Here is a 12,769-nt window from a genome sequence, read left to right as displayed (position 1 = left end):
TCATCAGCAGCAGCTGCAAGGTTCTAGTGACTTCTGTCGTCTACTGGGCGGGGTCACAAATCCATATCCAAAGCTCGATAGTGCCGACAGCACCTCTAGCGCCTCTGCAAACCTGTTGCTATGCTGTTGTCTTTGTTCGCGCGGGTGCATGGGTTTAAACTTCGGTCAGCTTCAGTCACTACAGTGTTGGCCTCGCCTTTTGTGTGACTAGCCGCCACATCGGACGCATTGCGACTCCAGCCTGTAGCGGCTTCACAGTGCAATGGCAGGCTCAAAGCCCCGCCAGTACTTCCAAGTGTTTTTGAAATCGTACACGGCAGAATTTCCATGCCTCGTGCCGTCGAAGAAAGGGGAGAAGTTCGGATTCTGCACCATGTGTGCCTGTGATGTGAACATCTCGCATGGCAGCAAGTCTGACATCAAGGTCCACATTGCTTTGAAAAAGCATCAGGGATGCATGCGAGCCACGGACAGCCAGGCGAGCCCAGCAAGTTTTGTACGCGCCAACAACGACCTCGGTGTGATTCATGCAGAATGCCTCTTCATGGCGTTTTTAGTTGAACACAACATCCCGCTGAGTGTCAGCGATCATGTGGGACCGATTTTTCGGAAGATGTTCCCAAGTACAGAGAAGCGAAACGTTATGCCTGTAGATGAACGAAGACTAGGTCAATTGTTCGGGAAATGGCCGCCAACGCGGAGACTCCTTTGCTGGATGCCCTAAAGCTGCAAGTATTTTCGATCACTGTGGATGGCAGTAACAATAGGGATATGCAGCGTTACCATATTGTTGCGACATATTTTGTTAAAGAAACAAGTAGAGTCGAAAGCCGCTTTCTTTGCCTCGGGACAATCCAAGGGGAAGCGACAGGTCACAAGATTGAAAATCTGGTTCTGGACGAGATGAAGTCTCGGAATTTGCCTGTTGGAAACCTGTTGGCTATGTGTTCGGACAATTCCAATGTCAAGATCAGCAAGAAAAACAGTGTTTCTACTGTATTGAGAGAGGCTCAACCAGGTTTGATAGGGGTTAGTTGCCCGTGCCATCTCATCAACTTGGCCGCCCAAAAAGGAGCTTCATGTCTTCCTGTAAAGGTTGATGAGGCTTTGGTTGACATTTTTTTACCTAGAGAAAAGCTCGAAACGGAAAGATCGACTTAAAGAGTTCCAAAATATGCATGATGTCGAGGTAAGAAAGATGTTGAAGCATTCGCCAATACATTGGCTGTCGTTGGGAAAGTGTTTGAAGAGGCTGCTCGACCAGTGGAAACCACCACTCAGCATTGTTTTATCTGAAACAAAGCAGTGCAACAAGCAGAGCTTGTTTTTGGAGTCATACCAAATTCCGAAGACTTCCTCATAAACCCCCAAGAACCCTGCACTGAACCCAAAGTCTGCTACACATCTTCACTAGACTGCTGCAGGCCTTGGGGAAAAAAAGCACCGACAGCGATAACTCTTGCTAAAGAGGAAAGATAGGAGCTCATTCTGGACTTCAAGCAAAAAAAAAACAAACTTCATACCAAGGATTCTGGGGAAACTAGCCACGTGACCCGTGAGGAGTGCCTGTTTTATTTTTTTGTCACCGGAGCTAAACAGGGCATGCTGTCTTTTTCTCCCAAAATGTTATACCGCTTTTTGAGAAAACTGCCTTCTTCAGACACAGGCTCCTGAGACTCATGTACTGAGGCGCCTCTTGAACTGCCTTTTCGAGGATCTCCTGACTAGATTTGTGCGCCCAGGTGTTGTCGAGGCATGTAATTCATTGCTGGAAGTTGACTATGGGGCTGCAGAGAACCAGAAAGGTGATGAAGACAGTCAATGGCAGCACAACCTACTCTGTGGTTGAGACACTGAGGTGCATTGAGAGATAGCAGTTCTTTGCTGTACATCTGTCCTTAACGGCAGCGTGCAATTACATTCACCACAAATTCTCACTAGAAGACGTCAATCTCAATATGGCTGAAGTTGCTCAAGTACAAGCTCTGGAAACTGCTTCATTCAACAGCGTAAGTCGTTTTATTATGGCATTCCCTGCTATCCTACCCCTGCAGAGTGGTGAATTAAAAGAAGAAGCAATCGACGCACCTGAAGTCGAGTTTGCCAAATTGGAAGCATATCAGGTTCCAGCCGACATATTGAATGAGCCAAGGTGCGACGTGCAATGGTCGCAATTAGGAAGCGTTCGGAGTGTCGACGGATCGCTCAGGTTCCACAGAATGTCAGTGGTTATGTTGGGTATTCTCTCCATTCCCCACAGCAATGCTGAATGTGAAAGAATATTCAGCCCTGTGAACAAAACTCGAGCGGAGTTTGACTCATCTCTATGTGAGAAAACACTCAAAAGTCTGCTGATGGTCAATGGGCACCAGAGTGGTACTTGCTTTGAGCAAACCTACACGGAGAAGTTTCTGAAGCAGGCAAAGTCGGCAACAGCAAAATCATTGCAAAAATAAATTGTGCTCCAGTGGAGTTTTCGCTCTTTACTCTCCAAGACACGGATTTCACTTGCGGTTGTGAAAAACACAAGTAAGCTTGTCACAAAAGGTAAATCTCCTTAAAAAAAAAAAAAGTGCTGCCGTGCACCCTGCCCCCCTTCCCCCACATCCCCCTTGCTGCGACAGTTTTACGAATTTCCAAATCTTCAGGTTGGCAGGTATTAAAAGGGAGGTGGCCTAGACAAAAAATTAAGCCGTAACCTTAGTATAGATATTGATAATGATGCCCAAAGTTAAAAGAACCCCAACATTAGCTTGCCGCTCCAATTCAATATGTACTATATGTGACGATTACATGAGATGAACACGTCGGTAGCATGGCACAACTGGAATATTCACGGTGTTGTGACCTTAGAAACAGACTTCATTTAGTTATATATGGCAACAAACAGTGATATAAACGAATTGTGAAGAGTCTGGCACAATTCCTGCACACTGCTTGCCATTTGTAGGTCACTTCAAGTTGCTGGGATTAGAAAAAAGATCAGTCATATTAATATGTTCATTATCCCCGTAGTTCATCACGCCTGCATGAGAGTTAAATTGGTACAGTGGCTTCTCTTGACTATAGCCACATTGTCACTTATATATGAGTTCAATGCACACAGACTTGACTGTATTTCAAGAAACAGATGAATCTGTTAGTACAATGGGGGTGTGGACACTTTTTGTTTGTCTTGAATCAAGATGTCATGAGCATCAATTCTGGGTTGTATTTCTCCGTAATACTATGCATGTTAAAAAAATGTTGGCAAGTCCAAACTTCAGCCCCTTAAGCAATATCTCCCCAGTTCACCAAAATGTCAGCATCGAAATGCCTTAGCATTTCCTGTCCACTCACACACACTAAGAATGCAATCAGGTGCAGTGTTGATTGTGGAAAAAGCCTAAAGAATAACGCACCATGCATATGAAATCTGACTGAGGAGTCATGGTGGTCACAGTGTCTGGCAGGAGGTGGGAGATCGGTGGTGATGGTGAATGTGTGCCTGGTGCTGCGTGATGGCTCAGCTGGGGCGATAGGCCCCCGTAGGCACCACCATTTCGCCGCTGTTCTGCAAGCAGCTCTAGGTCTGGCTCCTGGGACTGGAAACAGTACAGGAAAGTGCAACTTACAGTTAACAGTTTACATAGGCAGAACTGGCAGCCTTGCAACAGATCACTTCTAAGGGAACAAGAGGGATATAATATTCTTTTAGGGGAACAGTATAGGAAAAGTATAGTTTTATATTATTTATACAGTTGCCGGCAATTACCTATAGACTAGTTAACGTAACCACAACAGCACCTCCAGCAAATAGTCACACATTCAGCAAGATCTTTGGCCAATCTACTTCTAAAACCTTACAGGTGATTCAGCTGGACATCACTGCCATGATTAAAATGAAACAGTGGGGTCCAAAGAACAGCAAAACACAGAAAATGGCACAGTTCCTGTTCCTTCTTTTTGTGCCTTTTGAATCAAATCTATACCAACTAGCCAAACTTACTCACCTTTCAGTGCTTCTAGAATGGAGATCTCAAACTCTCCAACTAGTGCTGCCCTGCAAAAGCTGTTCCTGTCCTCTTTTTCTTCCTTTCGGCCTTTTTCGTTTTTTATTCTTCATCGGACAAAAACACATTCATTGCAACTGCAATACTGACATAAGAGATTACTATACATGACATGTCCCTTTCCACCACTGGTGTAATAAAATGGTAAAAGTTCCAGAGTTATACAGGGATCACTGCTCTTCATACAGTGATCACAATTGCAGAACATAAATGACCATGCGATAAAAGAGAAGAAAGAAGGAAGAAACACCATGTACAGTGGGTGGAGACTGTTCTTGGCAATATATCATACCCTGCTAAATATAGCTTTGCTGCCTCAGAACTACCACTTTCACAGTCAGCACTAAACAGCATGACATTGCAAAACCTTTTTATTAGGGGTATGCGAATATCGAATTCCATCAAATCAAATCGAATAGTCAATGTTAAATTAACTTGATTCACAAATTGGATATCTACTATTCGGTTTTTCGAATATTTGATATATTCAGTGCAGAGACCTGCACAGTGCCACATGTTGAGTGTGCCACAGAGCCCCTCATGATCGATGCCTGAAAAGAGAGTGTTTCACTTCATTTTTGGCATAAAATGAGCGCTGAGGGCACCACGGACCATGCCAGTCCACCTGGGCTTATGCGGTGGCAGTCACTGTGAACGCTTCCCAACGTCGAAGGTTCATTCGAAATGATCGAAATGCTAACAGGACACCTAGACAGAGGGAAACTCAACAAAGGTAGCTTGCACTTGGTAAAGTGCGAAAGCATGCACGAAGATAGGGCCAATTATCCACCAACAGACACGCAGATCGCGTTGGATACGCATGCCAATGATGCCACTTGAAGAAAGGTCACTCTAACCTGCACGCATTATTTTAGGACCGATCACTAACGAACCACGTTTATGAGCATATTAGCAGCAAGCATTCCGCAACAGCTTGTGGCCCATTACCACATTGGCCAGCGGCGAATTTTCATCACGGCCACACTGCCTCGGCCATTAGGCCTAATTGGCACTGCATCGGGGGTTGGTGACTAAAGCTATAATTCGGTGCCGAATCGACGCAGATCTATTCGCAGCAGCTGCACGACACTCGGAAAGTCGACAAACCGCCTCGCAAACAAAAGCCTGAGACTGTGGATGAATGAGGAAGTGGACGAGGAGAGAAAGAGAGAGAGAGAGGGGGGAAAGGGCATCACGTACTTGCTGTCACCCTCCAAATTTCAGATTCTTTGACAGTTGGCAAATCACACCGAATCTAACGTGCGGACGCCACCTGCTCTTTGCCACAGGATGTTATCTCATAATGCTCTTTACCATCAGTGCCAGGTACGCATGGTGCGCTGAGTGAGTCACGTGATGCGTGGTCCTTTCATTCGCCGCACAAATTGGCCCTACAATAAGCCACTTGCCATAAAGTTGGGAAAGCAAAACATTTTTTTACAATAAATAAAAAACTGCCGCAAAACACAGGCCCACTATGAAATTGAGCTGAGCTATGCCACTAAAGGGGCCATTATTGCGCCCACCATAGGGGTCAGGCGCACGGTCAAGTTTAATTATCCAGAGAAGACCAATTTTAGGATCGAAAGAACGAAAGTTTGTACCCATAGAAATGTATGGACACCGGCCAGCACCTTCGGTCAGGATTGAATTAACCAAAAATTCAAGTTAACTGGAGCAAAATTAACAGAAGTCTACTGTATAACAGAAACCGAAATTTCAGACACTGCACAATGCGCCGCTCAATTTTTCCATTATCTACGAGCATGGTGCTGCAAACATGGTGGCCACGAACTAAGTTATTGCCATGTTGACTTTGCACCAAACAGCAAACTTCAGTTGCACACTCCTAATGAGGCAGTGCTAGTCAACGTTACTAGATTAGGTTCAGTTGTCAAACTTCTGTGACTGTGTGGACCTGCCACCAATTCTCACATCTCATGGCACTGCTGTCGCTCTTTGCTCGGTCAGCACGGCACGGACGGCGCGGCAAAGCACTGTCCGCAGCTGTTTACGTAGTTTGGCAGTGTGTATACACGAGTGTTCTGCTGCAGTCTCGGTGCTTTTTTCGACACCCTTACATGTGTTAGATGCCGTGTGCATTTTGAGAAGTTAACTGTCCGTATCATCAAATCTTATTTGTGATGCGAATGCATTTTCATGCCCGGTTCCTGCAGCGAAACAGGCCTTGAATGCGCAAGTAAAGTTTGCTCGCAAGCGAGCAAAGCTCATGTTCGTTTGAACATTTCACTTGTGAATGTGGTGCTCTGATGAAAGAAAATAGTGCTAGCATCATTTTTTTCATCCTGAAATAAAGTACTAGGGGGTGTATATATCAAGGGAAGGTGCCTTGTATTTACTCCTACTATTTGAAAGGAAGTGCAACGACTGGCCTGCAGACAGCTACAACTTATGATTAGTAGCAATTATCAATACTTATTAATTAATTAATAATTAGTACGATAGTGAAATATTTGTGGAGCAAAGTAAGTGACAGGAAACAAGAGAGACAGGATAGGATGCTGTCCCTCTTGTGTTTCCCGTCACTTACGTTGCACCTCAAATCTTTCGTTAAAGCTATATGTACCAACAACTGATTAGTAGAGCACAGCGGACGGCCAGGGCTGCTGGGGCCCTGGACTAAGGACTCCAACAGCATACTCCAAAGGAGTGCAGCAACCTTTTTACAGCTCAGTAAAGTTTTTCGATCAATCTAGTAAACGCGAAGCTATACAAACATTAAAAAGACATCGGTGAAAACACTTGCTGCAGTCATAAGTTGCGAAGTCAGAGGGACGAGCGCCTTCGCCAACGCAGAGCTGCACCCGCATAGAGCTACCTGCGGCGCTCCCGCCATATGGCGGCAAGCCAAGGCATGGAGGCGCCCGCATCCGACGCCTGCAGAGAGTTCGACAACTGAACCTAGTCAAGTAACGTTAGTGCTGGTTAGGGGTTATGCCTAGTGGAGGCAGTACAGCTGTAACAAGAATTTGCTGATAGCCGGCAAGCGGTTGGCAACAAGTCATGATGTCATAGTAGAGCACTCATGATTAACCTTAACCACATGGGGTTCTTCAATGCACACCCGAAACCTTACATTCTGCCACCATCCCCACTAGAAAACAAACCTATGACCGCAGCAGCAGAATGCCATAAGCACAGAGTCATTAAGGTGCACTGCAACTGACATGTTGCAAAAGAAGTTTAGTTTCAGAGGCAGGAAAGAACAAATACAAATGCCAGAATATGCCCACCTGCGACAAAAGTGTGGCATGTTGTGGTGCCCTCTGGTGGGCGGCCATTGGCGCAGCAGCAGCCATCATCTGAGTCGGGTGGAGGAAGGCTGGTGCAGCAAACTGGTGGTGATGGAAGCAGCACCCACAAGGCGCCACATGGTGGTGGCCCGAGGCGGCAAGCAGCGGCGTGGCAAAGAAGGAAGGCGTGAACAGTGGCAGGTGGTAGTGAGGTGCCGCCGCAGCTCCCCCCGCAGCACCAGCTGCCCCCAGGGGGCCCCCGCTGCTCGCCATGCTGCTGCTTGTGCTGCACACAGCAAAGGGCTGTGCCGGCACCGCTGAGGCCAAGGTCACAGGCACCTGGGCACAAAGCAGCAGCATGTGTCCTATATAGCATAGTAGAGGATGCTCATGACACCACACTGATTTCATGGGTCCCCTCCCACCCCCATGGATCCCTTTACCACCCAGGAGGAGGAGGAGGAGGAGTAAGACAGGGGGGAGGGGAGGTCACAACCTGTCACCTCCAGCGTAGCAAGAGAATGCAGCAGCAGCCACTGAGGCCAAGTTATAGGATAATACTATGCTGAGCTACATGGGTACTCCTGAAGTGCACAGGCCACTTCTATACAAGGTTTCATATGCGATAGAGTATATTTTAGTTCTCACAATATGAAAGAAAGGGCCGATTTTACCTTTAAATTCTTCATGTAGCTCTATCTGAAGCAATATATTGCACCTACAGTCTGCCGCAGATGGCCAATCATTGATTATTAAGTAAACGACAAAGTTACATTAGAAATAAAATGGAACCCAATAAATGTGTGATTTAACTGCAGAAAGAGACCCAAGCCATAGGACTGAAATACTATGTCAAAAATTAATGTCACCACTGCCACAGTTTAAATGCAGGGTAACCTGGGAAGGGGAAGTCCTAACACAGGGCTCACAAAGAGCGATTGCCAGTCTGCTTCAATTTAGTGTTTGTCTTTAGTGTCCCTTTGTGACGCACAACATATGAGAAATGCACACATCGCCACTTCCCGCCACCTTCCATTATGGTTGCCCTAAAGTGTGAAGCCTCCCAGGAGCACTGAAAAATTTTTCGCACAACTGCAAGAGAGTCTATTGATAGATAGCAGGCACTTATAATTATTATTTAGTATTGAAAGATGTCTCTTCTTCAAGTTTGTTAATATTTAATCACAATTGAAAGACTCCATGCTTTGTGATAAAATGTCGTAAAGAAAACATTTGGGAGAGTAAGCCTGCTGACCTAACAACATATCATTGGCACACAGCATAGCCATGTTCATTTGCTTTGAGCACATGCAGCTTTTAGGCATGCAACAGCATGTACAAACACCCTAACAAGCACTTGTGAAGAATGGTAATGGATACTAAACAATTTAACAGGCATTGCTCATCTAGTAAGGTTTAATTTATGAACTGAACAAAACAGCTATTAAAGGGACCCTAAAGAAAACACTAAATCAGTTTATGTAAAGTATTCATTCAAAGCCCTATTTTCATTAATTTTACAGTAATAGGTAGGTTTTTGGAAGAAACTATCAAGGTCAAAATCCGGTTGTTTTTTCCCCCATATTAAAACTCCAGTGCAGCTACGTCAGTGCGGCATCACTCATTTCAAAGCATTTTGTCATGTTTGAGCCACTCTGTCTCTGACAAAGTGTTAGAAACTTGCTACCCTTCGGCCCTTTAGAAATGCAATCAGTCCATCCTTAATACGAAATCAGCTAGACCAGAGTAAACCATGTCAAAATCTGACGCCACAGAGAGCTGGTGCAGGAACTTCAAGGGAGCATCGCCACCTGGGGACATATTCTTGGACAATCACCTTTGGCGATACTACCACCTTTGCATGACATAGTGATCAACCAGCCAATCAGCTCATCCGGTTTTGCTCAACCAGCAAGTCAGTGCACACCTGATGGCCAAGGCGATAGTATCACTGAAAGTGATTGTCCCAGAATATGTCCCCTGTATTTCGCTTTGGCATCTTTTCTACCTTGCCAAGCCTCCTCTCATGGCAAGATTGGCTTTTTTGGTTAGTAGAAGGGTAGTTTACAAGTACAAGCTCAATTTATTTTTATCTTTAGCATTCTTAATTAACCCAATGATCCAGGACAAACTGCTCATTTCTCAGGGGGCTGACAATAGATTGGTAGCAACATAATTTCACTGCTTTCAATTCGTGGAGCACCTACCACAACACAGCTTGTGTGCTCAGTCATAGCTAGTGCACCATGTAAGAAGGCTTTAGACTCCACTTGTAGATTACTACTAAGGTATACTACGAACTAAATTTTGGTGTAGCATTGACAGTAAAACCTACTGGCCAACTTGCAGCAGCTCTTTTTTCTACTACATTCAAGAACAGCTCTCCAATGAACCTTTCCTTGCTCCATCATGAATGGTAGTAGCTGATTAAAACCAATAGAGGACAGTCACTAGTATTATGTAAAGATTAAATTGTGGAGCTTAACCAGAAACTGTACAACGGGTTATGAGGGACATTGTAGTGAAGGGCTCCGGATAAATGTTGAACACCTGGGGTTCTTTAGCATGCGTTTAATTCATTATGCACAAGTGTTTTTGCATTCCATCCCCATTGGAATGCTGCTGTCGTGGCCGAGATCAAACACGTGACCTCGTGCTAAGCAGCACAACGCCATAGCCATTGAGCAACCAAGGTGGGTGGCGCAACATTGCTTGCAGGTTCTGATCACTTTCATTTACTTCAAGCACTCAACAATATAAAGCTCACAGCTGCTTTCCTGAATATGATTATTGTATGTCAAATGAAATTTACAAACTGTAAAATAAGACGCACGAAACATGACCAGCATCTTTAGAATAACTAGAATTTTTGTTACTGAAACAGGATGCTGTTGCACTGTTGCTGCCAATAAAGTAAGCGTGTTACTAGGTCTCACAGCTTACTCTCAAATGTTTAACGAGTGTGAAGTTAAAAAAAAAAGGGGAGAGGGGGCTGTTTCCTATTCCTTAATATACTGCCCCTATTGAAGTTTTCATGACTGTACCAACCAGACCCCTTCCAAGTTTGATTATCAGGCTTGTCCAGGCATTCATGGACCTTATTTTGGTGGATCTAGTAGGAGTTCAGAGTAATCAGAATCCATGCTTCAGCCCACGTCCTGACTGATAATCTCTAGAACTGCCTGCCAGCAGTGCATGTTAATAGTCAGAACTGGCTGGGCTGGCTCTGCTCACTTGTGATGAAAAATTCAGGTGCACTGGTCACACCCTCTTATTCTTTAAATCTAGGATATAAGCTTGGACTACTGTGTGTAACATAATGGATGGGGAAGCAGCATGAAAACAATGGACAAAGGAAGGCACAAGCAGCATCTACATGCACAAATGTGTGTGCACATTTCCCTCTTAGTCTATTGTTTTTTGCAGTGTTTACACTGTTCCACTGTCCCTTCTATAAATCACAACTTTATAACTAGACAAAAGGTTTAATGCACTGGTGTTTTGCAAATGTGGTTCTTTCTTTCCTGTCCTTCTTTCTTTATTAGAACTTGGAACTGTAAGTACTCCGTTGCATGGCATCTAATACTGTAATGTGTGCAGAATCTCAGGTGCCGTGCGACATAAGTCTGGTTTTGGCCAGTGGTGCATAGATGCCCATAAGACAACAAAGGCAGCCCAACCCCTCAAGTTGCTTCAGACAATTGGTACACGCTGTTGGGAGGGGTGGGGTTGTCCTTGAAAGTGGAAATGTGTGCACAGGCTCCAAAAGGGGTCAACGACTCCAGCCAAACTGACCTGTGTCAAGTCGAAGACAAAGCTTGGCGCCTGTGGGAAAGCTTGCACAGGGCTGGCAGCACTGAGCAAGGTGCCCACCGATGGCTCCCAGGCCACACGCACACCACTGGTGCCCCCAGTGCGGGATGGCGTTTGTGCCCCGCCTGCAGCGCCAGTTCCTCCATGGTGATGATGGTGGCCCACATGGTGGTGGTGAGCCATGGGGTGATGAAGGTGTGGCTGGAAGTTGCGCTGCTGCTCAGGCGATGGTGGGCTTGGCCGCCAGCCGTGCTGGGCCACGGGCGGTGGTGGTGGTGGTGGTGGTGGCGGCGGCGGCTCACGGTACCGAGGCCGGCGCATACTAGGGCTGTGAATGCACGCATATCAAGAGCACATGTAGAACCCTAAATGAATGTGCACCAAGAAGTGCAGTCCAGTGCCATAGAGTCACAGAACTACATCCAGTCACACATACAGCAGGATTTTCAGCCATTCTAGTGTAGGTGAGAAGTCCTGTTCAAAAAAACCTATAACATGGACAGAAAATCTGCCACTCTGGAAACTTTTTGTCATTATTGCCCTCTAGGATATGAGCAAAGTGGGGCCTTAAAGTGCCTCCCTTTGTATAGGAGTACTGGCATCAGGCCTGGTCTTCAGTTGATAAATGTTAGTGCCTGAAGCCCTTATCAGCCCTTCTTGTGGGATTGACTCAGGTCTGCACTATTTCTGAGTGTACCCACTCATTTCTCACTGTCAGCTGTCAGAGGTAACTGAAATTTGGGCATGCCAGGGTACCAATGTCAAGCGAGGAAGACAGAAGAGTAAAGTGTAGTGGCAAAAGCCCAGAATGCAGTCGCAAATCGTCACAGGAGAGTAGCTCCAGCTCAATGAGCACAAGAAACAGAGCCCACAAAACAGAGGCAAGAAACAGCCTATAAACAACAAGGCCAAGAAACAAAGCTGGAAGAGACAGCCTATAAAGAAATGAGGCAAGCAGATAACTTTAACAATTCTTAAACAGAATTCTGCACAATGTTCATGCAATTTCTTTTAAACACGGATGGAATAGGCAAAACTTTCTTGTCCAGTCCATTTTTTTCTGAGCTCATGCAGATTCTTTTTCAGTTATCAAGAAAAAACAAATGTTGCACTCAGTGTAGAAGCAGAATTGGCTAATGCAAGATATGCACATCAATTTAACAGCAAGATGATTCTGCTAAGGCATCAATGTGCTAAAGTGTTCAGTCTGCATCAATGCCATGATCTCAAACTTTTGCTATAATGGAGTGCAGAACTTGGGACAGAAGGCAAGCAGCATACTGCACTCCTACAAGGCTAAATACTATAATAAGTTTCTGCAAAGATACAGCAGGTCTAAGCATGTCATGCTTTGCATGTAGCAGTTCAGTGTATTTTTTCCATAAGTCAGACAACAAAGGAGAATAAGGGCAAGTTCAGAATGATTGTTTTGAAGTTGCTGCTAGCAAGCAGAAACACTTATGCCGAGACCATGCATTCCTTCTAAGGTCTGGTAGCACATGTCACATGGTAATATGTGTGATGCCTCTGTAGGCATGGCACATCAGTGTCACTCTGAGGCTCATACTAGTTGCTCCCCCTCTCCCCCCCTCTGTCTGTGTGTGTGTTGCACACACACATTTTTTAGCTCCGCCACTACTCCAGACTTTT

At 45.3% G+C, this 12,769-nt stretch overlaps 1 protein-coding gene across 2 annotated transcripts in view; it reads right to left on the bottom strand.

Annotated features, from left to right (window-relative positions):
- Positions 1 to 12,769, bottom strand: part of LOC126545260 (uncharacterized) — a 165,286-nt gene that overhangs the window by 23,567 nt on the left and 128,950 nt on the right. For both annotated transcript variants that reach the window (XM_050193036.3, XM_050193037.3), the window contains exons 5-7: positions 11,102 to 11,447; positions 7,307 to 7,645; positions 3,402 to 3,584 (exon numbers count right to left, since the gene is read on the bottom strand). In XM_050193036.3, coding sequence (XP_050048993.1) covers positions 3,402 to 3,584; positions 7,307 to 7,645; positions 11,102 to 11,447 — 868 coding nt within the window. The remainder of the gene's footprint in view (positions 1 to 3,401; positions 3,585 to 7,306; positions 7,646 to 11,101; positions 11,448 to 12,769) is intronic.

The sequence above is a fragment of the Dermacentor andersoni genome, chromosome 1 (genome assembly GCF_023375885.2).
Source record: "Dermacentor andersoni chromosome 1, qqDerAnde1_hic_scaffold, whole genome shotgun sequence".
NCBI classification, from domain to species: Eukaryota; Metazoa; Arthropoda; class Arachnida; order Ixodida; family Ixodidae; genus Dermacentor; species Dermacentor andersoni.
This window is presented reverse-complemented; position numbering and strand designations above follow the sequence as displayed.